Genomic DNA, 27,348 nt, shown 5'->3' with positions numbered 1-27,348 from the left:
AACACACTCCAGAACAAAACATCTCCACATGTGAACCATGGAAGAAACTGCCAGAATCAACCCACTCCAGAACAAAACATCTCCACATGTGAACCATGGAAGAAACTGCCAGAATCAACACACTCCAGAACAAAACATCTCCACATGTGAACCATGGAAGAAACTACCAGAATCAACTCACTCCAGAACAAAACATCTCCACATGTGAACCATGGAAGAAACTACCAGAATCAAACCACTCCAGAACACAACATCTCCACATGTGAACCATGGAGGAAACTGCCACAATCAACCCATCCCGGAACAAAACATCTCCACATGTGAACCATGAAGAAAACTACCAGAATCAACTCACTCCAGAACAAAACATCTCCACATGTGAACCGTGGAAGAAACTACCAGAATCAACTCACTCCAGAACAAAACATCTCCACATATATACAGTGGAAGAAACTACCAGAATCAACCCACTCCAGAACAAAACATCTCCACATGTGAACCGTGGAAGAAACTACCAGAATCAACCCACTCCAGAACAAAACATCTCCACATGTGAACCGTGGAAGAAACTACCAGAATCAACCCACTCCAGAACAAAACATCTCCACATATATACCGTGGAAGAAAGTATCAGAATCAACCCACTCCAGAACAAAACATCTCCACATGTGAACCGTGGAAGAAACTACCAGAATCAACCCACTCCAGAACAAAACATCTCCACATATATACCGTGGAAGAAAGTATCAGAATCAACCCACTCCAGAACAAAACATCTCCACATGTGAACCGTGGAAGAAACTATCAGAATCAACCCACTCCAGAACAAAACATCTCCACATGTGAACCATGGAAGAAACTACCAGAATCCACCCACTCCAGAACAAAACATCTCCACATGTGAACCATGGAAGAAACTACCAGAATCAACCCACTCGAGAACAAAACATCTCCACATATATACCGTGGAAGAAACAACCAGAATCAACCCACTCCAGAACAAAACATCTCCACATGTGAACCGTGGAAGAAACTACTAGAATCAACCCACTCCAGAACAAAACATCTCCACATGTGAACCATGGAAGAAACTACCAGAATCAACCCACTCCAGAACAAAACATCTCCACATGTGAACCATGGAAGAAACTACCAGAATCAAACCACTCCAGAACAAAACATCTCCACATATATACCGTGGAAGAAACTACCAGAATCAACCCACTCCAGAACAAAACATCTCCACATATATACCGTGGAAGAAACTACTAGAATCAACCCACTCCAGAACAAAACATCTCCACATGTGAACCATGGAAGAAACTACCAGAATCAACCCACTCCAGAACAAAACATCTCCACATATATACCGTGGAAGAAACTACCAGAATCAACCCACTCCAGAACAAAACATCTCCACATGTGAACCATGGAAGAAACTACCAGAATCAACCCACTCCAGAACAAAACATCTCCACATATATACCGTGGAAGAAACTACCAGAATCAACCCACTCCAGAACAAAACATCTCCACATGTGAACCATGGAAGAAACTACCAGAATCAACCCACTCCAGAACAAAACATCTCCACATATGAACCATGGTAGAAACTGTCAGAATGAACCCACTCCAGAACAAAACATCTCCACATGTGAACCATGGAAGAAACTACCAGAATCAACCCACTCCAGAACAAAACATCTCCACATATTAACCATGGTAGAAACTACCAGAATCAACTCACTCTGGAATAAAACCTCTCCACATGTGAACCATGGTAGAAACTACCAGAATCAACTCACTCTGGAATAAAACCTCTCCACATGTGAACCATGGAATAAACTACCAGAATCAACCCACTCTGGAACAAAACATCTCCACATGTGAACCATGGAAGAAACTGCCAGAATCAACCCACTCTGGAACAAAACATCTCCACATGTGAACCATGGAAGAAACTACCAGAATCAACCCACTCCAGAACAAAACATCTCCACATGTGAACCATGGAAGAAACTACCAGAATCAACCCACTCTGGAACAAAACATCTCCACATGTGAACCATGGAAGAAACTACCAGAATCAACCCACTCCAGAACAAAACATCTCCACATGTGAACCATGGAAGAAACTGCCAGAATCAACCCACTCTGGAACAAAACATCTCCACATGTGAACCATGGAAGAAACTACCAGAATCAACCCACTCCAGAACGAAACATCTCTACATGTGAACCATGGAAGAAACTACCAGAATCAACCCACTCTGGAACAAAACATCTCCGCATGTGGAAGAAATTGTACCAGAATCAACACAAACTCTAAGAACAAAACTAGAAGATACCTTTTGAATGTAGCCACTCTGGTGCAAGCCAACACAACCACCAAACCAACCGTGGAGCAAGGATCTCGATAGGTGCAGGGTAGTCCGTTCAATGCCACCCGTTCCGGTTTTGAGCAGATATCCACAGGTCGCGGGAAGAAGGAAATAAAGGAGCGTACTCGCTTTGAGGAATATACCCACATTGGAAGCGATGGGCCGATTCACAGGCAGACTCACTAATATTTGACCCGCTGGGTCAGAAGTAGAACCAGAGCAGAGGAGATAAGAAACAAGATCTCAACAAGTGTGGGGGGGGAGTACCACAAAGGGTGGGGAGGAGGGGAGATGGTGGGAAGCGCCAGGGAGAGGGTTGGGGGGAGGAGAAGCAATGGGTTAGAGAAAAGCATGGGGGGGGGAAGGAACAAAGAGGACCGGGGTAGAGAGAATAAGCAACGGGCTACTCAGCAATGCACAGCAGTTGGGGGAGAAGCACAAGGTCGAACAATCAACCGGGGGTCGCGGGTTGGGGTGGGGATGCAACAGCCAAGAGTGACAGGAGGGCATGGGTGGGGGAAAGCAACACGGATGGCAGCGTTGGGAAGAAGCAGCAACAGGCAAGTGGGAATGAGGGAAGGGGAATATCATGAGGGAGCGAGAGAGAGACGGAAAACACATGCACTCTCACGGCGATACAAAAAAAGAAAAAAAAAGCGAGCCTGAGAACCAGGTAATCAAACACATTGTATCGAGGCAATGCTCCATGGGAGGAACTAATGCAAGATTGAAGGAAAAGCCATCAAATGCGAAGCAGGAACATGAAGGAAACAGTACAGCCGACCAATGGGAAGTAATGGGTGGACTCCAAGTCCCATTTACGCTCTTGGTAAACCCACAATCTGTCTCGCAACAGACAAGGCACTCGCCATCTAGTAGGCTTCACCTACACAGCATTTCCTCTCCAATTATAATGTAGTGAAGGCAGGGCCCTGCTTGCACACATTGCTATGTTAGCATAAGCGTATTAGAAGTTTAAACACCATTTTGCCACTCACCGTCTAGTAGGCTTCACCTACACAGCATTTCCTCTCCAACCCAGGGGAAATGCAGAGAAAGGGAGAGGCAAGTGCAGCGCCTACTGTGCAAAAGACATTCAGCACACCATGTTCCCCTAGCATGCTAAGCGCGTTGAGTGAAATGAAAGCATTGGCGCTATAGCAACAACTGAATGTAATAACCCCTCCCCGGGGAAAGTAGAAAATTAGTGACGAGGAATGGAAAATTGGTCTTGGAAAAAACTCGACAAGATGCTGAACATTAGCACACACCTGAGCCAGGCACCTGAGCCAGACAAACCCTCGGCTCCAGTGAAGGGGCGGAGTCTGTGGTCCAGTCTAGAACAAGGTCAACACTTGACGCACAGTGAGCGACTAGACCCTCAATCCTGAACTTGAGGCCATTCAGGGCAAATCACAATCTCCCTGTGCCTAACAAAAACAAGCATTGGCATAGCCAATAGGTCTCGCCTTTGGGACCCTGTAATGAGACTGCACGTTTACATTTACTGCATCCTAAATACGAAGTGAATGTAAATGTGAAGTCTTATACTTCCGTTATTTTTTTTTTTTTACTTACAAGGTCCCAAAGGCAAGACCTATTGGCTATGCCAATGCTTGTCCTAAAGTGCAGTCGTTCAGAGGGGCGAGCGGACACCCCCAGCAGCACTGCCCCCGCCAGGAAGAGAAAGCGGCAGATCTGCAATGCAGGACTCAGCCAGACTCCATTACCAGTCTGTTACCCTCACAGGTGCACAGCAGCCCACGGGAACTGCCATGTTCCGTCGCACAGCACGCAGGAACAGAGAAGTAACCGAGTGCAGCTACTCCAGACCCTGGGAAGTAGCCCCAGCCTGCAAACTCCATAACACAGATGCAGAGAAAAATACATTTGGAAACATAAAGGAAGAGGAGAAGAGACGGTCCAAAAACAGAACACAGCCCCTTTACAGGCAGCCGTCCTGCACGGCAAAGCACAAAGGGTGCGTTCTAGAGCACCAGAGGCTCTGTGTGCCAAACGCAGACCCCAAAAACAGGACCTTACTCACTTCCTATCATACTGCCAAGGAGGTGCCAGAAGCACAAGCAGCAGCGTCCACAACGCCTGCCAATGCCCATAAGATCAGGGAAGGCAGTCAGATGACACAGAGACCTGCTGTAAAGCACAGCATACAACGGCCAGAGAGAAGGCACCGCAGACCCCGGCCGGGCAATCAACAGCAAACAGCCACGCCTACCCGAGCCCGATGTAAGCGCAGCAGGACCTCGGATCGGCAGCCAACCCCGAAAGCCACAACAATGTCCTCGGCCAGAGGAAAGCACCGCGGTCCTCCGACCATGCAGCCCGCTGCCCTGCATGCCGGCACCGACACATCGTGGGCTCCGGGGGAAATCAAATATAATGTAGTGAAGGCAGGGCCCTGCTTGCACACATTGCTATGTTAGCATAAGCGTAATAGAAGTTTAAATGCCATTTTGCCACTTTTCAGCCTATGCACACGACACTACATGTAACTGTTTTTGTAAGTTAGACTGCTTTGGTTCCTCGCATGAGAACGGTCTGTTTTTTACATCCCTAGACTTACATCGCGACCTTACTCTGTGCACTGCGTGCAGAAGCCTTCAAGGTCACCATAACAATGTAAATTGTAAATTGATACTTGTATAGCGCACTACTCACCCACAAGGGTCTCAAGGCGCTTGTATGAATACCGCTGTGGAACCCATCCTGGCTCTCCCTGTGAGGTGCCCACTCCTGGGCACCCCCAGGGTGGAGGCCAGGCATCCTTAGCGTTGTGGGGGCCGCAATGTATGCTGTTATTCTAGACACAACAATCACACAGCTGCAACTAACTGAAATTCTAGTGCCTTTAATATTGCTCTGCATGCATGATTGGGGAACTTGGAGGAAAACTTTTTCCAGCGAGAGAGCTTTTGCTGATCCTGTGATGCGATTCACCACTGATGATCTTGGAGGTATGGGGTTCCCCATTCAAGCCTAAGAGACCTTGTATTATTATAAATCTTAGTTACTAGCAGGGGAGGGTGGTTCACAAGGCGCTATATGACCTGTTTCCACTATTACTACATGATCTCTCCCATTGTGTTTTATGGAATTGTAACAATGCTGATTGTATTATTTCTAATCATCTGCCTGCTTATGTTAGCCAAAATACTGCATCTTAGAGCACGTCGTTAAAATAAACATTTTACACTTTTCCGTGACTCTGAATACTCACATTGTGGACTGATATGAGAATAAAAGTGTAAGAGTGTTCTTGATTCCCACCATTCCTGAGAGTAACCTAAGTGGCATGTTCGGGGTTGTCTAATCATTGGTAGCTTCGCTGTAGGACGGAGAGCTAATGAGACACTGATGGTAGTCAGTTAGGGATTGCGGGAACTGAGGTGAGTTTTTTGGTACACCAAAATTCACTGAGGTCCTGTTTTCCTGTGCATAGTTCTGTGCATGAGCAGAATCCCTGCAACAATAACACCGCAGCCCCAAAACGAATCCCCAGCCGCAGTACCCCCACATAACAGCACACCATTCACCGGCATTGCGTGGCAGCCGGCAATACAGGGCAGCCGAGGCGCGAGAGCATGCGTGAAACAGGTTTGGCAATGAAGCCACATCCATCCCGGCTGGAGGTAGGCACCACCAGGACACGATAATTAAAAACATATGGGCCCCTGCGCGCCTGTAGACGCGGAGTACATGTCTGCCGTTTCCCTTGCGGGAGCAAGCAGCAAGTAGCGATAATTGCTAACAGATGGCGCCGCTGCTCGCTCCAGCAAGGGAAACACCAAACGTGCGCGAGTACCATAGAGAGCAGTGCAAACATGCATGAATTTTAACAAAAGTGCTGTGCGATGCCAAGAGGTCTCGCTAAGCAGCGCTTGCACGCTGCGTAGGCGAGACTTAATGAATGTGTCCTCATGTAATGCAACTGGTGCTATGTAAAGCGCTCTGATACCCGATTTGCGTCAAGTTTGCGCTATATAAAACTCTGTAGAAATGTAAGAAAATAAAAAATGATGAGACGGGAAGCCTGCCCAACCACCCAAACCACCCTCTTGCCCTGGGCATAGGGCTCACCTTTCTCCACCGTCGTCCTCCACTTGCGTGACCAGTCCGACAGCTGCTGCGCGTAGCTCCTCTCGATCTTGGCACGTTCTTGGAAGCAGGAGACCAGCTCGTTGCACAGTTTGTTACCATCATTGATCCGTTTCACCGTGTGACGGTAGTTGCCAGCCTGGAAAGGGCAAAGTGGTACAGAGGGTCATCCTGAGGTGGAAATCCTGCAAGCACTTCTGTGCCACGTCCAGGCTCCTGGTGGACATCAACCAGAGGAGACCGAGGGGCACCCTGGGTACCTGCGAGAAAAATCCCAAGTCCCATGATCTGGTGCACGCCAACCAGAGGAGCAAGTGATCTCGGGCACGCAACCAAGAGGGTGCCACCTGTGTCCCTGTCTAGTAGATAGTTACTACCTGTGTCCCTGTCTAGTAGATAGTTACTACCCGTGTCCCTGTCTAGTAGATAGTTACTACCTGTGTCCCTGTCTAGTAGATAGTTACTACCCGTGTCCCTGTCTAGTAGATAGTTACTACCCGTGTCTCTGTCTAGTAGATAGTTACTACCCGTGTCCCTGTCTCGTAGATAGTTACTACCCGTGTCTCTGTCTAGTAGATAGTTACTACCCGTGTCCCTGTCTAGTAGATAGTTACTACCCGTGTCCCTGTCTAGTAGATAGTTACTACCCGTGTCCCTGTCTCGTAGATAGTTACTACCCGTGTCCCTGTCTCGTAGATAGTTACTACCCGTGTCCCTGTCTAGTAGATAGTTACTACCTGTGTCCCTGTCTAGTAGATAGTTACTACCTGTGTCCCTGTCTAGTAGATAGTTACTACCCGTGTCCCTGTCTAGTAGATAGTTACTACCCGTGTCCCTGTCTAGTAGATAGTTACTACCCGTGTCCCTGTCTAGTAGATAGTTACTACCCGTGTCTCTGTCTAGTAGATAGTTACTACCCGTGTCCCTGTCTCGTAGATAGTTACTACCCGTGTCTCTGTCTAGTAGATAGTTACTACCCGTGTCTCTGTCTAGTAGATAGTTACTACCCGTGTCCCTGTCTAGTAGATAGTTACTACCCGTGTCCCTGTCTAGTAGATAGTTACTACCCGTGTCCCTGTCTCGTAGATAGTTACTACCCGTGTCTCTGTCTAGTAGATAGTTAATACCCATGTCCCTGTCTAGTAGATAGTTACTACCCGTGTCTCTGTCTAGTAGATAGTTACTACCCGTGTCCCTGTCTAGTAGATAGTTACTACCCGTGTCCCTGTCTCGTAGATAGTTACTACCCGTGTCTCTGTCTAGTAGATAGTTACTACCCGTGTCCCTGTCTAGTAGATAGTTACTACCCGTGTCCCTGTCTAGTATATAGTTACTACCCATGTCCCTGTCTCGTAGATAGTTACTACCCGTGTCTCTGTCTAGCAGATAGTTACTACCCGCGTCCCTGTCTAGTAGATAGTTACTACCCGTGTCTCTGTCTAGTAGATAGTTAATACCCATGTCCCTGTCTAGTAGATAGTTACTACCCGTGTCTCTGTCTAGTAGATAGTTACTACCCGTGTCCCTGTCTAGTAGATAGTTACTACCCGTGTCCCCGTCTCGTAGATAGTTACTACCCGTGTCTCTGTCTAGTAGATAGTTACTACCCGTGTCCCTGTCTCGTAGATAGTTACTACCCGTGTCTCTGTCTAGTAGATAGTTACTACCTGTGTCTGTCTAGTAGATAGTTACTACCCGTGTCTCTGTCTAGTAGATAGTTACTACCCGTGTCTCTGTCTAGTAGATAGTTACTACCCGTGTCCCTGTCTAGTAGATAGTTACTACCCGTGTCCCTGTCTAGTAGATAGTTACCAGACTGTGGCTGGGCTGCTCCAAATCACTATTGCCTACTAGCTGTCCGTTACTTCTCAATCAACACAAACCTAGGTATGTTGTAAATGCCCCAACCTTTAATTTTATTCAATTTTCCCAAATAACCATGCTCCATCTTGAAATCCTCACCGTGTCGATTTAAGTCTACAATCCTGCATAGGAGTTTTACTTCAGACCTCGTCAGCAGGGCTTGCACATTGATTTCGCCAAATCGTGAAACAGCATTATTTTCACGCGCGTCATTATGAAAAAGGATCCCTCAACATTTGAACTGGTGAGAAGCAATATAAAAGCACAGCCACCCTTGGGAGCATGCGTCAGCGTGAGGGAGAGATAGGAAACTAGAGCTGGGAAACGGCATGATGTGTGCAAAGAAGGACGTGTAAGGGAGGTTGTGGGCGTGAGCAGGGCACATAAGAGGATTTGGGAGGGAAAGCAGGATTTAAGAAGAGAACGCAGTGCGCTTGTAAGGAGTGTTTCATGAAAAGTGGGTGTGTGCGGGCAGAAAATAGGATCTGTGAGAGAAAAGTGTGAGAAGGGTAGACTAGAAAATATGTGAAAGAAAGATGTGAGAAAGAAATGCAGGGGATTCAATCGTGACTCAGGAACAGTGTGTATGGTGAGCCTGAGAAGCGAGAGGGCTAGAGAGCAGGGTATCAGAGGATGGGCAGAAATGAGTGTGCAAATGCAAAGTGCCAAAAGCAAGAGACCAGTATGGGAGATGAGAAGAGGGCGGCCGAGGGTCGAGAAGAGGGCGGCCGAGGGTCGAGAAGAGGGTGGTCGAGAAGAGGGCGGCCGAGGGTCGAGAAGAGGGCGGCCGAGGGTCGAGAAGAGGGCGGCCGAGGGTCGAGAAGAGGGCGGCCGAGGGTCGAGAAGAGGGCGGCCGAGGGTCGAGAAGAGGGCGGCCGAGGGTCGAAAAGAGGGCGGCCGAGGGTCGAGAAGAGGGCGGCCGAGGGTCGAGAAGAGGGCGGCCGAGGGTCGAGAAGAGGGCGGCCGAGGGTCGAGAAGAGGGCGGCCGAGGGTCGAGAAGAGGGCGGCCGAGGGTCGAGAAGAGGGCGGCCGAGGGTCGAGAAGAGGGCGGCCGAGAAGAGGGCGGCCGAGGGTCGAGAAGAGGGTGGTCGAGAAGAGGGCGGCCGAGGGTCGAGAAGAGGGTGGTCGAGAAGAGGGCGGCCGAGGGTCGAGAAGAGGGCGGCCGAGGGTCGAGAAGAGGGCGGCCGAGGGTCGAAAAGAGGGCGGCCAAGGGTCGAGAAGAGGGCGGCCGAGGGTCGAGAAGAGGGCGGCCGAGGGTCGAGAAGAGGGCGGCCGAAGGGTCGAGAAGAGGGCGGCCGAGGGTCGAGACGAGGGTCGAGACGAGGGTCGAGAAGAGGGCGGCCGAGGGTCGAGAAGAGGGCGGCCGAGGGTCGAAAAGAGGGCGGCCGAGGGTCGAAAAGAGGGCGGCCAAGGGTCGAAAAGAGGGCGGCCAAGGGTCGAAAAGAGGGCGGCCAAGGGTCGAGAAGAGGGCGGCCGAGGGTCGAGAAGAGGGTGGTCGAGAAGAGGGCGGCCGAGGGTCGAGAAGAGGGCGGCCGAGGGTCGAGAAGAGGGCGGCCGAGGGTCGAGAAGAGGGCGGCCGAGGGTCGAGAAGAGGGCGGCCGAGGGTCGAGAAGAGGGCGGCCGAAGGGTCGAGAAGAGGGCGGCCAAGGGTCGAGAAGAGGGCGGCCGAGGGTCGAGAAGAGGGCGGCCGAGGGTCGAGAAGAGGGCGGCCGAGGGTCGAGAAGAGGGCGGCCGAAGGGTCGAGAAGAGGGCGGCCGAGGGTCGAGACGAGGGTCGAGACGAGGGTCGAGAAGAGGGCGGCCGAGGGTCGAGAAGAGGGCGGCCGAGGGTCGAGAAGAGGGCGGCCGAGGGTCGAGAAGAGGGCGGCAGAGGGTCGAGAAGAGGGCGGCCGAGGGTCGAGAAGAGGGTGGTCGAGAAGAGGGCGGCCGAGGGTCGAGAAGAGGGCGGCCGAGGGTCGAGAAGAGGGCGGCCGAGGGTCGAGAAGAGGGCGGCCGAGGGTCGAGAAGAGGGCGGCCGAGGGTCGAGAAGAGGGCGGCCGAGGGTCGAGACGAGGGCGGCCGAGGGTCGAGACGAGGGTCGAGACGAGGGCGGCCGAGGGTCGAGACGAGGGCGGCCGAGGGTCGAGACGAGGGCGCCGAAGGGTCGAGACGAGGGCGCCGGAGGGTCGAGACGAGGGCGCCGGAGGGTCGAGACGAGGGCGCCGGAGGGTCGAGACGAGGGCGCCGGAGGGTCGAGACGAGGGGGGCAGAGAGAGGGTGGCGGAGGGTTGAGAAGAGGGTGGTGGAGGGTTGAGTAGAGGGTGGCGGAGGGTTGAGTAGAGGGTGGGGGGGTTTGAGTCTGTGGTTCATGGGTAGAACAAGGGCATGGATGATTTAAAAAGCGCTTAAGGGAGTAGCTGTGAGAAAGAAGGACAGTGCGAGACAAGAGCAGGGGTTATTTTGGCAGAAGAGAATATGAAGGGGGTGCCTAGGCAGCAAGGGGAATGGGGGGGGGGTCTTATTTCCAGTACAAGCAGCAGATGTGGCACCACTTATTTGTTTGAGCTAGGATTTTTTTTATCTTTGGTGAAATATTTAAGTTATGTAGCATGGGGTGCATTATGTGGCAAATGAGGAAAGGCAAAAAACGCTGTGGTCATTGACACATAATGTAAGTGGCCCTGGTTATGTGTCACGGCGAAAACTGGCAGACTGGTAAAATGCAAAATAACATTTAGATCCTGACTTTGCATTTTTTCTTGTAGGTGATCAAGGGTGTGAGCATCTCGGCTCTAAACTGCCAACATTAACGCTCCTGGGATAAACAAACAAACGGGCAGGTTAAAAAGATACTTACCAGACAAATACGAGCAGCAACAACTAAAATGTCTGAAGAGTCACTGAGGACAGAAAAACAACCTACTGGCCCCCTCCACCGTGGCCCCTCCTAGGCCCAGAGGGTGGTATGTTTTGAGCGGAGCCCCTGAAACCGACCCAGTCTTGGAAAAGTGCAGGCGCTGCTGCAGGTCACGCCCGCGAGAGCCTTTGGTAGGCACAGCAATGGGTAGATATTTCACTCCCTCCCCTGAAACCCATGCAGCTCAACGGCTCAGCCATCTGCCAACATGTGTCTGCAGCATTTGAGAGCTGCCCACCTCATTTTCATGCTTACTGTTTCAGGCAGCAGCACCCTGGCAGGAAGGCCTGTAGATCTGTCTGCCCCTCCCTCGGTTTCACAGCAGAGGAGAATCCCTGCCTTCCAAATCGGCTGAAGCATTGCTGTTCTTTGGTGATTTACTTTTCACAAAAAGGGAAATGTTTTTCAAAAAAGTAAAAAAGTATGGGCACGTCATGCCCCTCGGATCCCCCCACTTCGTCCACGGCACAGGAGAGATTACTGTACAAGTGAATTCTTGGACTGTGCTCTCATGTGATGATCATGGAAAAGGAGGCACACGGAAGAAACGTAAGTGCTGAGGATCACATGGTGAGGTTCTTTCATTTCAACTCCATCTTACATTCGCTGCCATTTTGTGCTGCCTTTACACAGGCTGCTCGATGAAGGAAGTGTCTCTGCCCTTTGGACTGCAACGTGTTGAAAACCCCCCTCCGTCCTTGTTTTTAAACCAATCTCAAACACCAGGTGGCCTAACTAATCCTTGTCTGGACTACCTAATCCCTGTATCAACTATCTGTTAGCCTTTAGTATTCTTCTCTTGCCGTATCTTATCTTTTGGCCTTCGCTATTCTCTCCCTGTGTTTTCCTATTTCACAACCTTTCTTTTGAAGCATACAGACATGTCCTGCCATTGCAACACTGAACCATGGGCACCAGTATTGATTAATTTTGGGGGCTGGATAACACACAACATGTAAGCAGAGAGCATTCTGGTTGCACAACACCTTGTTTTCAAACTCTTCTGATTGGCTAAAACTTTGTGCATTGGGTGTATGTTTGTACAGATGTATTTTGGCTATAAAAGCTTGTGAGCCACAGAGTAAAGTGGCAGTCTCCTGAGAACCTACTTGGTGTACTTCTTGGACAACTGTGCTTAGCTGCAGCTAATAAACTTGGTTTTCTACGCCAACAGAGTATTCCGTGTCTCTGTGCAACAAGGCAGGTGAATACGAAGATTTCAGGCGTGCCCTTCGCCGCCAGGCCCAAAGGCCCGGTTCTTCAATTGGCAGCCCAACGTGGGGCGGCTTCAGAGGTAGCGGTTGAGCCCAAGGATCGTGAGGAGCCCCGCAGGAAAATTCCAGAGGAGGCGCCCCCACACCAGCGACCCCTGTATGCCGAAAAGTGGACCGATGGTCTTTTGAAGCGTGGCTTCTCCTTTCCAACAGCTGCTGGTGACTGCTGCCCTGACTGCCGCCCTGCCTTGGTCCCTTTTTGGTAATGACTAGTATTGCGACGTTAGACGGACCTCTGTTGGCGTGAGAAGACATTTGGTTAAGTACTGGTGGGTAGCTCCCACTTCTTTTTTTTTGGGTTCTTAGATTCGACAATTGCAATTTTCGAAGCCAAGGGGTGATCACGTTTGTGCTGTTTTGATTAGCCCATTGTTGTTTGTAGGAAGCCAGTGAAGTCACGATGCCTGGTTTCAGTAAGTTTAAAAAATGGTGTTTTTGTTGCGATATGGACTCCCGACTGGAGGACTCTTGTCCAATTCCTCCGGCTGGAACTCCTACTTATGAGCTCTATTATAAACATGGTGTGGGTCCCATCTACTTTAATGAAGTGTGGGTCCGATATATGAAGAAAGATGGTATTTTACAGTGGCCACATAATGATGGTTTTGAGCCTGATATTTTAGACAATTTAGAAGCTGTTTGACTCTTTTCGCCTTTGGCGCAAGGAAGCCAAACAGAAAGAAATTAAACAGGCAAAAAGAGATAGGAAAGAAAGAGGCATGACTGTTATACAGGCTGCCCAACAGTTTAAAGATAATGAAATAGATCATGCGATAGAGATCTCACATAGGCAACATCGCATGGCGATTGATAAATGTTACCCAAGGCTTATGTCCCTGGCAGAGACCTCCGCTCTTCGGCACAACTCCTCTTGACTGTGCCCCGTTATCGGAAGAAAAGACAGGGGGGCTCAAAATTCTCCTTTCTTGCCCCCATGTTCTGGAACTCTCTCCCTTTTGATCTTAGGTCTCTCACTGACTATTCCGTCTTCCGCAAAGCTTTGAAGACCTTTTTATTTCCTCAGGCCCTTATTTAGCAAATTGCCTATTCCCCAGTTGCTGTTTTTTGTTGCTGTCCTCGCTCAGTCAGTCGCCTTCTACTTTAGCGCCAAGAAACCGCCCAGGTGTATGTCGCGCTCAATAAATATTTTTAAACTTAAACTTAAACTTACCCGGTGCTGCCAACTTCTTCCCCAAATCCCGATGCTGATCTTGAGAAGGATCCTTTAATGTCTCACTTGTTAAGATCGCCCCGCCCTAAATACAAGGTGCTATTGCACCCCCGCTTTTGTTACCCGTCCAGCAACCTGTTATTCTCCCACCAGCTCCAGCCCCTGCACCTCCACCACAGCCCTTTGTGGCACTACCACTCCCGCCATTTCCTTTGCCTCCAGCTCCCTTGCTTCCAGCTCCTCTGCCTCAGACTCCTTTGCCTCAGCCTCCTTTGCCCTCGACCTCCGTTCTACCTGTTGCCTCTTCTCCTGCTCCGTCTCATACCCTATCTCCTGTTTTTCTGCCAACTTCCCCTTCTGTTCGTCAGCAGATGGTTGAGACTGTTTCTGGTCTCTTATCTCCTCTCTTTGGGTCAGTAAGTCTGACTCCTGTTCTTCCCCGTAGTCAGACCCGTAGTTTACTTCCTGATTCCCAAAAACGAGATGAGTTAGCTCTCCTTGCTCGCAGATGGATCATGCAGGTATACCGTGCAAGATATCATGGAAACGTTTGAGCAGTGGTATGCCCCTACACAGAGATTTGTTTTTGACGCCATGTGTGGCTTTTTAGGTCAGGATGGGAAGCTACGGGATTGGGTTTAGCTCCCAAAGGTTTGCTGGATATTAGGACTGATTTTGATAAAGGAATTATTGTGGGTCCTGAGGTTGAGAATGCTGTACGGACACTTATCACTTTTAGATCAATGTTCTTTTCCCGGTCCTTGTCTGAACCTGATCCTTCTGTTAGGCACAAACTGAAACACTACCCTATGCAAGAGGTTCCCCCAGTGTGGAGAGAAGCGGTTGCAGCCCAGGGTGGTAATCAGCCCATACCAGCTCACTTCCAACGTATATGGGTACATGTACCTTGGAAGAGATCTGAGGTGCTGGCCCTTAAACAGTCTCTACCTGACCCCCGTAAAAACCCTGCTGGTTACTACAAAGAATTATCCCAGACTGTTGATGCTTGTATCATGAATTTGGCTGACAGATATGTTGATAGGAAATGTTGTCCCACAACCATTGTGGGCTAGGATTTGGAACGGGGACCACGCCCAAGAATTAGGAGGTGATTGGAATGCTATACTGGCTGCTGATAGACTCCAGGTGGGTGGTGCTAAACCCGATAATTTAGTTGCAGAACTTCCTGGTAGAATAAACACCTTCATGAAAACTATGATGCCCGCTCTGCGAGTTAATTGGGATAAGTTAGCTGCCTGTAAGCAGAAGAAGGAGGAGTGTCTCCGACTTCTTTGCTCGTTTTGAGGAAACGTTTCTTGATCACAGTGGTCAGGATATGAGCACAGAGGGGGGACAGAGATTGTTTGTAGATAAATTTGTATTTAATTTGCTTCCCGAACTCTCTAATAAATTAAAGGATTCCGAAAGTTCATGGGTTGTTTCTTCTTCAGCCCAGATATTGGCTACTGCCCAATATTATGAAAATAAGGATAAGGAGGAGGAGGACAAATTGGATAAAAAGACTAAAGATTTAATGACGAAGGTTCTTTTGCAACAGGCTTATCCTCCTCGTCCTGCTCAGCGCCAGTTTCAGCCGACTCCCCAGTTTCAGAAGTTGTTGCAGAAACCTGAGCCCTTTGTTCCACGGCCTCCACTGGGTCCTAATCAATGTGCCTATTGTAAGGAAGAAGGCCACTTCAAGAATAATTGCCCGATTTTATTGCAGCGTGCTGGTGGTACGCCTGGGCCGCGAGGCTGTGGTGGCTTCCAGTCAACACCTAGGGGGAGGGGGCGAAGTACAATGTCCCAGGATCAACGTTCCTTTCCGCCTCAAAATTCCATGAATTATTTTGATCAGAAAAATACTCAGTCTGCCCATTATTATAATGACGATTATTATATGGAGGATGAGAATCAGGATTTTAACTCTAGCTAGGACAGCCGTAGACAAAGTGAGGGAGTCATTTCAGTTCCAGTGGACCAAAATGGGCCTTATGTTGATGTCGCTACGCTTGGTGTGTCAGAGCCATTTCTCTTAGATACTGGGGCAACGAAGAGTTCTATCATCCACTCTAAACTTCCTGGGGCACCTTTGTCTGGCTTAACAAATGTTTCTGTAGGATTTTCTGGCGCCCCAGTTCGTAACCCAGTTTCTTGTCCTTTGCCTATCTCCATTGGTCCTTATGATTTGGAGGCTCCGCTTATTTTAACCACTGGTTGTGGTGAAAATATGTTGGGTTTGGATTTGTTTAAAAGACTGTATGCGACCCTGCATTGTTCTCCTTCTGGTGTACATCTTACTTTAGGTAAGAGATTGACCTCCCCGACATATTTGTCTAGAGACCAACTCCCTTCTGAATTACGTTCCCTGCCTGCTACTCTTTGGGCTACAGGCCCCAATGATATTGGTCTCTTGCAGATTTCACCCTATGTTGTCACCCTCAAGTCTAATGTTAGGTTACCTCGCATTCCTCAGTACAGAATTTCGAGTGATGGTGAGAGAGCGCTGACGGCTATCATTTATGATTTGGTTGAGAAAGGTGTGGTTGAAGAGACTAGAGGAAATGTGTGCAATAGTCCTGTTTTGCCTGTGCTTAAACGTACTGACTCTTCCCAGCCACCTGTTTATCGTTTTGTGATCGATCTCCGGGAGGTCAACAAGATCGTTGTACCCCGGTTTCCTGTTGTCCCAGATATCACTGCTTTATTGACAATGATACCTGCTTCGGCTGCCTGGTTTTTGGTAATTGACCTTAAGAATGCTTTCTTTAGCATTCCCATTGCTGAGGAAAGTAGGGATATTTTTGGTTTCTCTTTGGGAGGCCGCAGTTTCCAGTTCAAGCGTGCACCTCAAGGCTATTGTGAAAGTCCCTCCATTTATAGTCAGGCTTTGAAAACTCAGCTCGATGCTTTCACTTTGCCTCCAGATGACACCCTTATTCAGTACGTAGATGATCTGTTGGTTGCTGCTGATTCTGAGGACGTTTGTAAACAAGTTACTGTTTCACTGTTGCATCACTTGTCTGACCTTCATCATAAGGTTTCGCCCTCTAAATTACAATATTGTCGCCAAGAGGTTACCTAATTAGGTCATCTCTTGTCGAAGGAGGGACAGCGATTGACCCCAGAAAGAATCCAAGCAATTGCACAAATGTCTGTACCATGCACACAGAGAGAAGTATGTGCCTTTTTGGGCATTACCTCTTACTGCTGACAATGGATTCCGAATTTTTCTTTGTTAGCGAAACCTTTGTTGGCACTTACAGAGTATTCCGTGTCTCTGTGCAACAAGGCAGGTGAACTCGAAGATTTCAGGCGCGTCCTGCGCCGCCAGGCCCAAAGGCCCGGTTCTTCAATGGTTTGGTCAAGCTTGAAAGCATAATTTGAGACCAGGTTTCCCGAACAGACATTGTGCAATCCCAGGCTCGGTGCTGGGTTTTGAATGGGCGCGCTCACCAGGCGCTGCGCAATCCCAGGCTCGGGCTGGGTTTTGAATGGGCGCTCTCACGAGACGCTGCGCAATCCGAGGCTCGGTGCTGGGTTTGAATGAGTGCTGTCACCAGGCGCTGCGCAGTCCCAGGCTCGGTGCTGGGTTTTGAATGGGTGCTCTCACCAGGCGCTGCGCAATCCCAGGCCTCGGTGCTGGGTTTTGAATGGGCGCTCTCACCAGGCGCTGCGCAATCCCAGGCTCGGTGCTGGGTTTTGAATGGGCGCTCTTCACCAGGCGCTGCGCAATCCCAGGCTCGGTGCTGGGTTTTGAATGGGCGCTCTCACCAGGCGCTGCGCAATCCCAGGCTCGGGCTGGGTTTTGAATGGGCGCTCTCACGAGATGCTGCGTAATCCCAGGCTCGGTGCTGGGTTTGAATGAGTGCTGTCACCAGGCGCTGCGCACTCCCAGGCTCAGGGCTGGGTTTTGAATGGGCGCTCTCACCAGGCGCTGCGTAATCCCAGGCTCGGTGCTGGGTTTTGAATGGGTGCTCCCACGAGGCGCTGCGCAATCCCAGGCTCGGGCTGGGTTTTGAATGGGCGCTGTCACCATGCGCTGCGCAATCCGAGGCCTCGGTGCTGCGTTTTGAATGGGCGCTCTCACCAGGCACTGCGCAATCCCAGGCTCTGTGCTGGGTTTTGAATGGGCGCTGTCACGAGGCGCTGCGCAATCGAAAGGCTCGGGGCTGGGTTTTGAATGGGTGCTCTCACCAGGCGCTGCGCAATCCCAGGCTCGGTGCTGGGTTTTGAATGGGCGCGGTCACGAGGCGCTGCGCAATCCCAGGCTCGGTGCTGGGTTTTGAATGGGCGCTCTCACCAGGCGCTGCGCAATCCCAGGCCTCGGTGCTGCGTTTTGAATGGGCGCTCTCACCAGGTGCTGCGCAGTCCCAGGCCTAAGTGCTGGGTTTTGAATGGGTGCTCTCACGAGGCGCTGCGCAATCCCAGGCTCGGTGCTGGGTTTTGAATGGGTGCTCTCACGAGGCGCTGCGCAATCCCAGGCTCGGTGCTGGGTTTTGAATGGGCGCTGTCACGAGGCGCTGCGCAATCCCAGGCTCGGTGCTGGGTTTTGAATGGGCGCTCTCACGAGGCGCTGCGCAGTCCCAGGCTCGATACTGGGTTTTGAATGGGTGCTCTCACCAGGCGCTGCGCAATCCCAGGCTCGGTGCTGGGTTTTGAATGGGTGCTCTCACCAGGCGCTGCACAACCCCAGGCTCGGTGCTGGGTTTTGAATGGGTGCTCTCACCAGGCGCTGCGCAATCCCAGGCTCGGTGCTGGGTTTTGAATGGGTGCTCTCACCAGGCTCTGCGCAATCCCAGGCCTCGGTGCTGGGTTTTGAATGGGCGCTCTCACGAGGCGCTGCGCAATCCCAGGCTCGGTGCTGGGTTTTGAATGGGCGCTGTCACGAGGCGCTGCGCAATCCCAGGGTCGGTGCTGGGTTTTGAATGGGCGCGGTCACGAGGCGCTGCGCAATCCCAGGCTCGGTGCTGGGTTTTGAATGGGCACGGTCACGAGGCGCTGCGCAATCCCAGGCTTGATGCTGGGTTTTGAATGGGTGCTCTCACCAGGCGCAGCGCAATCCAAGGCCTCGGTGCTGGGTTTTGAATGGGTGCTCTCACCAGGCGCTGCACAACCCCAGGCTCGGTGCTGGGTTTTGAATGGGTGCTCTCACGAGGCGCTGCGCAATCCCAGGCTCGGTGCTGGGTTTTGAATGGGCGCTCTCACGAGGCGCTGCGCAGTCCCAGCCTCAGGGCTGGGTTTTGAATGGGCGCTCTCACCAGGCTCTGCGCAATCCCAGGCTCGGTGCTGGGTTTTGAATGGGTGCCCCCACGAGGCGCTGCGCAATCCCAGGCTCAGTGCTGGGTTTTGAATGGGTGCTCCCACGAGGCGCTGCGCAATCCCAGGCCTCGGTGCTGGGTTTTGTATGGGTGCTCTCACGAGGCGCTGCGCAATCCCAGGCTCGGTGCTGGGTTTTGAATGGGCGCGGTCACGAGGCGCTGCGCAGTCCCAGGCTCAGGGCTGGGTTTTGAATGGGCGCTCTCACGAGGCGCTGCGCAATCCCAGGCTCGGTGCAGGGTTTTAAATGGGCGCTCTCACCAGGCGCTGCGCAATCCCAGGCCTCGGTGCTGGGTTTTGAATGGGTGCTCTCACCAGGCGCTGCGCAATCCCAGGCTCGGTGCTGGGTTTTGAATGGGTGCTCTCACCAGGCGCAGCGCAATCCAAGGCCTCGGTGCTGGGTTTTGAATGGGCGCTGTCACCAGGCGCTGCGCAATCCCAGGCCTCAGTGCTGGGTTTTGAATGGGTGCTCTCACGAGGCGCTGCGCAATCCCAGGCTCGGTGCTGGGTTTTGAATGGGTGCTCTCACGAGGCGCAGCGCAATCCCAGGCTCGGTGCTGGGTTTTGAATGGGTGCTCTCACCAGGCGCTGCGCAATCCCAGGCTCGGTGCTGGGTTTTGAATGGGCGCTCTCACGAGGCGCTGCGCAATCCCAGGCCTCGGTGCTGGGTTTTGAATGGGTGCTCTCACGAGGCGCTGCGCAATCCCAGGCTCGGTGCTGGGTTTTGAATGGGCGCTCTCACCAGGCGCTGCGCAACCCCAGGCTCGGTGCTGGGTTTTGAATGGGCGCTCTCACGAGGCGCTGCGCAATCCCAGGCCTCGGTGCTGGGTTTTGAATGGGCGCTCTCACCAGGCGCTGCGCAATCCCAGGCTCGAGCTGGGTTTTGAATGGGCGCTCTCACCAGGCGCTGCACAACCCCAGGCTCGGTGCTGGGTTTTGAATGGGTGCTCTCACCAGGTGCTGCACAATCCCAGGCTCGGTGCTGGGTTTTGAATGGGCGCGGTCACCAGGCGCTGCGCAATCCCAGGCATCGGTGCTGGGTTTTGAATGGGTGCTCCCACGAGGCGCTGCGCAATCCAAGGCCTCGGTGCTGGGTTTTGAATGGGTGCTCTCACCAGGCGCTGCGCAGTCCCAGGCTCAGGGCTGGGTTTTGAATGGGCGCTCTCACGAGGCGCTGCGCCATCCCAGGCCTCGGTGCTGGGTTTTGAATGGGTGCTCTCACGAGGCGCTGCGCAATCCCAGGCTCGGTGCTGGGTTTTGAATGGGTGCTCTCACCAGGCGCAGCGCAATCCAAGGCCTCGGTGCTGGGTTTTGAATGGGTGCTCTCACCAGGCGCTGCACAACCCCAGGCTCGGTGCTGGGTTTTGAATGGGCGCTCTCACGAGGCGCTGAGCAGTCCCAGCCTCAGGGCTGGGTTTTGAATGGGCGCTCTCACCAGCGCAGCGCAATCCCGGGCTCGGTGCTGGGTTTTGAATGGGTGCTCTCACCAGGCGCAGCGCAATCCAAGGCCTCGGTGCTGGGTTTTGAATGGGTGCTCTCACCAGGCGCTGCACAACCCCAGGCTCGGTGCTGGGTTTTGAATGGGCGCTCTCACGAGGCGCTGAGCAGTCCCAGCCTCAGGGCTGGGTTTTGAATGGGCGCTCTCACCAGGCTCTGCGCAATCCCAGGCTCGGTGCTGGGTTTTGAATGGGTGCTCCCACGAGGCGCTGCGCAATCCCAGGCTCAGTGCTGGGTTTTGAATGGGCGCTGTCACCAGGCGCTGCGCAATCCCAAGCCTCGGTGCTGGGTTTTGAATGGGTGCTCTCGCGAGGCGCTGCGCAATCCCAAGCCTCGGTGCTGGGTTTTGAATGGGTGCTCTCGCGAGGCACTGCGCAATCCCAAGCCTCGGTGCTGGGTTTTGAATGGGTGCTCTCGCGAGGCGCTGCGCAATCCCAGGCTCGGTGCTGGGTTTTGAATGGGCGCTGTCACGAGGCGCTGCGCAGTCCCAGGCTCAGGGCTGGGTTTTGAATGGGCGCTCTCACGAGGCGCTGCGCAATCCCAGGCCTCGGTGCTGGGTTTTGAATGGGCGCTCTCACGAGGCGCTGCGCAATCCCAGGCTCGGTGCTGGGTTTTGAATGGGCGCTCTCACCAGGCGCTGCGCAACTCCAGGCTCGGTGCTGGGTTTTGAATGGGTGCTATCACCAGCGCAGCGCAATCCAAGGCCTCGGTGCTGGGTTTTGAATGGGTGCTCTCACAAGGCGCTGCACAACCCCAGGCTCGGTGCTGGGTTTTGAATGGGCGCTCTCACCAGGCGCTGCGCAATCCCAGGCTCGGGGCTGGGTTTTGAATGGGCGCGGTCACCAGGCGCTGCGCAATCCCAGGCTCGGTGCTGGGTTTTGAATGGGCGCTCTCACCAGGCGCTGCGCAATCCCAGGCTCGGGGCTGGGTTTTGAATGGGCGCCCTCACCAGGCTCTGCGCAATCCCAGGCTCGGTGCTGGGTTTTGAATGGGCGCTGTCACGAGGCGCTGCGCAGTCCCAGGCTCAGGGCTGGGTTTTGAATGGGCGCTCTCACGAGGCGCTACGCAATCCCAGGCTCGGTGCTGGGTTTTGAATGGGCGCGGGCACGAGGCGCTGCGCAGTCCCAGGCTCAGGGCTGGGTTTTGAATGGGCGCTCTCACGAGGCGCTGCGCAATCCCAGGCTCGGTGCTGGGTTTTGAATGGGCGCTCTCACCAGGCGCTGCGCAATCCCAGGCCTCGGTGCTGGGTTTTGAATGGGCGCGGTCACGAGGCGCTGCACAACCCCAGGCTCGGTGCTGGGTTTTGAATGGGCGCGGTCACGAGGCGCTGCACAACCCCAGGCTCGGTGCTGGGTTTTGAATGGGCGCTCTCACCAGGCGCTGCGCAATCCCAGGCTCGGGGCTGGGTTTTGAATGGGCGCGGTCACCAGGCGCTGCGCAATCCCAGGCTCGGTGCTGGGTTTTGAATGGGCGCTCTCACCAGGCGCTGCGCAATCCCAGGCTCGGGGCTGGGTTTTGAATGGGCGCTCTCACCAGGCTCTGCGCAATCCCAGGCTCGGTGCTGGGTTTTGAATGGGCGCTGTCACGAGGCGCTGCGCAGTCCCAGGCTCAGGGCTGGGTTTTGAATGGGCGCTCTCACGAGGCGCTGCGCAATCCCAGGCTCGGTGCTGGGTTTTGAATGGGCGCGGTCACGAGGCGCTGCGCAGTCCCAGGCTCAGGGCTGGGTTTTGAATGGGCGCTCTCACGAGGCGCTGCGCAATCCCAGGCTCGGTGCTGGGTTTTGAATGGGCGCTCTCACCAGGCGCTGCGCAATCCCAGGCCTCGGTGCTGGGTTTTGAATGGGTGCTCTCGCGAGGCGCTGCGCAATCCCAGGCTCGGTGCTGGGTTTTGAATGGGCGCTGTCACGAAGCGCTGAGCAGTCCCAGGCTCAGGGCTGGGTTTTGAATGGGCGCTCTCACGAGGCGCTGCGCAATCCCAGGCTCGGTGCTGGGTTTTGAATGGGCGCTCTCACGAGGCGCTGCGCAATCCCAGGCTCGGTGCTGGGTTTTGAATGGGCGCTCTCACCAGGCGCTGCGCAACCCCAAGCTTGGTGCTGGGTTTTGAACGGGTGCTCTCACCAGGCGCAGCGCAATCCAAGGCCTCGGTGCTGGGTTTTGAATGGGTGCTCTCACAAGGCGCTGCACAACCCCAGGCTCGGTGCTGGGTTTTGAATGGGCGCTCTCACCAGGCGCTGCGCAATCCCAGGCTCGGGGCTGGGTTTTGAATGGGCGCGGTCACCAGGCGCTGCGCAATCCCAGGCTCGGTGCTGGGTTTTGAATGGGCGCTGTCACCAGGCGCTGCGCAATCCCAGGCTCAGGGCTGGGTTTTGAATGGGCGCTCTCACCAGGCGCTGCGCAATCCCAGGCTCGGGGCTGGGTTTTGAATGGGTGCTCTCACCAGGCGCAGCGCAATCCAAGGCCTGGTGCTGGGTTTTGAATGGGTGCTCTCACCAGGCGCTGCGCAATCCCAGGCTAGGTGCTGGGTTTTGAATGGGCGCTCTCACGAGGCGCTGCGCAATCCCAGGCTCGGTGCTGGGTTTTGAATGGGTGCTCTCACCAGGCGCTGCGCAATCCCAGGCCTCGGTGCTGGGTTTTGAATGGGTGCTCTCACCAGGCGCTGCGCAATCCAAGGCCTAGGTGCTGGGTTTTGAATGGGCGCTCTCACCAGGCGCTGCGCAATCCCAGGCTCGGGGCTGGGTTTTGAATGGGCGCGGTCACCAGGCGCTGCGCAATCCCAGGCTCGGTGCTGGGTTTTGAATGGGCGCTGTCACCAGGCGCTGCGCAATCCCAGGCTCAGGGCTGGGTTTTGAATGGGCGCTCTCACCAGGCGCTGCGCAATCCCAGGCTCGGTGCTGGGTTTTGAATGGGCGCTCTCACCAGGCGCTGCGCAATCCCAGGCTCGGGGCTGGGTTTTGAATGGGCGCTCTCACCAGGCTCTGCGCAATCCCAGGCTCGGTGCTGGGTTTTGAATGGGCGCTCTCACGAGGCGCTGCGCAATCCCAGGCTCGGTGCTGGGTTTTGAATGGGCGCGGTCACGAGGCGCTGCGCAGTCCCAGGCTCAGGGCTGGGTTTTGAATGGGCGCTCTCACGAGGCGCTGCGCAATCCCAGGCTCGGTGCTGGGTTTTGAATGGGCGCTCACCAGGCGCTGCGCAATCCCAGGCCTCGGTGCTGGGTTTTGAATGGGTGCTCTCGCGAGGCGCTGCGCAATCCCAGGCTCGGTGCTGGGTTTTGAATGGGTGCTCTCGCGAGGCGCTGCGCAATCCCAGGCTCGGTGCTGGGTTTTGAATGGGCGCTGTCACGAGGCGCTGCGCAGTCCCAGGCTCAGGGCTGGGTTTTGAATGGGCGCTCTCACGAGGCGCTGCGCAATCCCAGGCTCGGTGCTGGGTTTTGAATGGGCGCTCTCACCAGGCGCTGCGCAACCCCAGGCTTGGTGCTGGGTTTTGAATGGGTGCTCTCACCAGGCGCAGCGCAATCCAAGGCCTCGGTGCTGGGTTTTGAATGGGTGCTCTCTCCAGGCGCTGCGCAATCCCAGGCTCAGGGCTGGGTTTTGAATGGGCGCGGTCACCAGGCGCTGCGCAATCCCAGGCCTCGGTGCTGGGTTTTGAATGGGCGCTCTCACGAGGCACTGCGCAATCCCAGGCTCGGGGCTGGGTTTTGAATGGGCGCGGTCACCAGGCGCTGCGCAATCCCAGGCCTCGGTGCTGGGTTTTGAATGGGCGCTCTCACGAGGCACTGCGCAATCCCAGGCTCGGTGCTGGGTTTTGAATGGGCGCTCTCACCAGGCGCTGCGCAATCCCAGGCCTCGGTGCTGGGTTTTGAATGGGCGCGGTCACGAGGCGCTGCACAACCCCAGGCTCGGTGCTGGGTTTTGAATGGGCGCGGTCACGAGGCGCTGCACAACCCCAGGCTCGGTGCTGGGTTTTGAATGGGCTCTCTCACCAGGCGCTGCGCAATCCCAGGCTCGGGGCTGGGTTTTGAATGGGCGCGGTCACCAGGCGCTGCGCAATCCCAGGCTCGGTGCTGGGTTTTGAATGGGCGCTCTCACCAGGCGCTGCGCAATCCCAGGCTCGGGGCTGGGTTTTGAATGGGCGCTCTCACCAGGCTCTGCGCAATCCCAGGCTCGGTGCTGGGTTTTGAATGGGCGCTGTCACGAGGCGCTGCGCAGTCCCAGGCTCAGGGCTGGGTTTTGAATGGGCGCTCTCACGAGGCGCTGCGCAATCCCAGGCTCGGTGCTGGGTTTTGAATGGGCGCGGTCACGAGGCGCTGCGCAGTCCCAGACTCAGGGCTGGGTTTTGAATGGGCGCTCTCACGAGGCGCTGCGCAATCCCAGGCTCGGTGCTGGGTTTTGAATGGGCGCTCTCACCAGGCGCTGCGCAATCCCAGGCCTCGGTGCTGGGTTTTGAATGGGTGCTCTCGCGAGGCGCTGCGCAATCCCAGGCTCGGTGCTGGGTTTTGAATGGGCGCTGTCACGAAGCGCTGAGCAGTCCCAGGCTCAGGGCTGGGTTTTGAATGGGCGCTCTCACGAGGCGCTGCGCAATCCCAGGCTCGGTGCTGGGTTTTGAATGGGCGCTCTCACAAGGCGCTGCGCAATCCCAGGCTCGGTGCTGGGTTTTGAATGGGCGCTCTCACCAGGCGCTGCGCAACCCCAAGCTTGGTGCTGGGTTTTGAACGGGTGCTCTCACCAGGCGCAGCGCAATCCAAGGCCTCGGTGCTGGGTTTTGAATGGGTGCTCTCACAAGGCGCTGCGCAATCCCAGGCTCGGTGCTGGGTTTTGAATGGGTGCTCTCACCAGGCGCTGCGCAACACCAGGCTCAGGGCTGGGTTTTGAATGGGCGCTCTCACCAGGCGCTGCACAACCCCAGGCTCGGTGCTGGGTTTTGAATGGGCGCTCTCACCAGGCGCTGCGCAATCCCAGGCTCGGGGCTGGGTTTTGAATGGGCGCGGTCACCAGGCGCTGCGCAATCCCAGGCTCGGTGCTGGGTTTTGAATGGGCGCTGTCACCAGGCGCTGCGCAATCCCAGGCTCAGGGCTGGGTTTTGAATGGGCGCTCTCACCAGGCGCTGCGCAATCCCAGGCTCGGGGCTGGGTTTTGAATGGGTGCTCTCACCAGGCGCAGCGCAATCCAAGGCCTGGTGCTGGGTTTTGAATGGGTGCTCTCACCAGGCGCTGCGCAATCCCAGGCTCGGTGCTGGGTTTTGAATGGGCGCTCTCACGAGGCGCTGCGCAATCCCAGGCTCGGTGCTGGGTTTTGAATGGGTGCTCTCACCAGGCGCTGCGCAATCCCAGGCCTCGGTGCTGGGTTTTGAATGGGTGCTCTCACCAGGCGCTGCGCAATCCAAGGCCTAGGTGCTGGGTTTTGAATGGGCGCTCTCACCAGGCGCTGCGCAATCCCAGGCTCGGGGCTGGGTTTTGAATGGGCGCGGTCACCAGGCGCTGCGCAATCCCAGGCTCGGTGCTGGGTTTTGAATGGGCGCTGTGCAATCCCAGGCTCAGGGCTGGGTTTTGAATGGGCGCTCTCACCAGGCGCTGCGCAATCCCAGGCTCGGTGCTGGGTTTTGAATGGGCGCTCTCACCAGGCGCTGCGCAATCCCAGGCTCGGGGCTGGGTTTTGAATGGGCGCTCTCACCAGGCTCTGCGCAATCCCAGGCTCGGTGCTGGGTTTTGAATGGGCGCTGTCACGAGGCGCTGCGCATTCCCAGGCTCAGGGCTGGGTTTTGAATGGGCGCTCTCACGAGGCGCTGCGCAATCCCAGGCTCGGTGCTGGGTTTTGAATGGGCGCGGTCACGAGGCGCTGCGCAGTCCCAGGCTCAGGGCTGGGTTTTGAATGGGCGCTCTCACGAGGCGCTGCGCAATCCCAGGCTCGGTGCTGGGTTTTGAATGGGCGCTCACCAGGCGCTGCGCAATCCCAGGCCTCGGTGCTGGGTTTTGAATGGGTGCTCTCGCGAGGCGCTGCGCAATCCCAGGCTCGGTGCTGGGTTTTGAATGGGTGCTCTCGCGAGGCGCTGCGCAATCCCAGGCTCGGTGCTGGGTTTTGAATGGGCGCTGTCACGAGGCGCTGCGCAGTCCCAGGCTCAGGGCTGGGTTTTGAATGGGCGCTCTCACGAGGCGCTGCGCAATCCCAGGCTCGGTGCTGGGTTTTGAATGGGCGCTCTCACCAGGCGCTGCGCAACCCCAGGCTTGGTGCTGGGTTTTGAATGGGTGCTCTCACCAGGCGCAGCGCAATCCAAGGCCTCGGTGCTGGGTTTTGAATGGGTGCTCTCTCCAGGCGCTGCGCAATCCCATGCTCGGGGCTGGGTTTTGAATGGGCGCGGTCACCAGGCGCTGCGCAATCCCAGGCCTCGGTGCTGGGTTTTGAATGGGTGCGGTCACGAGGCGCTGCACAACCCCAGGCTCGGTGCTGGGTTTTGAATGGGCGCTCTCACGAGGCACTGCGCAATCCCAGGCTCGGGGCTGGGTTTTGAATGGGCGCTGTCACCAGGCGCTGCGCAATCCCAGGCTCGGTGCTGGGTTTTGAATGGGCGCGGTCACCAGGCGCTGCGCAATCCCAGGCTCGGTGCTGGGTTTTGAATGGGTGCTCTCACGAGGCGCTGTGCAATCCCAGGCTCGGTGCTCGGTTTTGAATGGGCGCTGTCACGAGGCGCTGCGCAATCCCAGGCTCGGTGCTGGGTTTTGAATGGGCGCTCTCACCAGGCGCTGCGCAATCCCAGGCTTGGTGCTGGGTTTTGAATGGGTGCTCTCACCAGGCGCTGCGCAATCCCAGGCTCGGTGCTGCGTTTTGAATGGGCGCTGTCAC

General features: G+C 54.7%; 1 protein-coding gene across 7 annotated transcripts in view; it reads right to left on the bottom strand.

Moving 5' to 3' along the window:
* Positions 1–27,348, bottom strand: part of PACSIN3 (protein kinase C and casein kinase substrate in neurons 3) — a 270,679-nt gene that overhangs the window by 118,621 nt on the left and 124,710 nt on the right. For all 7 annotated transcript variants that reach the window (XM_078684475.1, XM_078684479.1, XM_078684473.1 and 4 more), the window contains one exon: positions 6,480–6,636. In XM_078684475.1, the coding sequence (XP_078540601.1) occupies positions 6,480–6,636 (157 nt within the window). The remainder of the gene's footprint in view (positions 1–6,479; positions 6,637–27,348) is intronic.

The sequence above is a fragment of the Lissotriton helveticus genome, chromosome 3_2 (assembly GCF_964261635.1).
Source record: "Lissotriton helveticus chromosome 3_2, aLisHel1.1, whole genome shotgun sequence".
Classification (NCBI taxonomy): Eukaryota; Metazoa; Chordata; class Amphibia; order Caudata; family Salamandridae; genus Lissotriton; species Lissotriton helveticus.
This window is presented reverse-complemented; position numbering and strand designations above follow the sequence as displayed.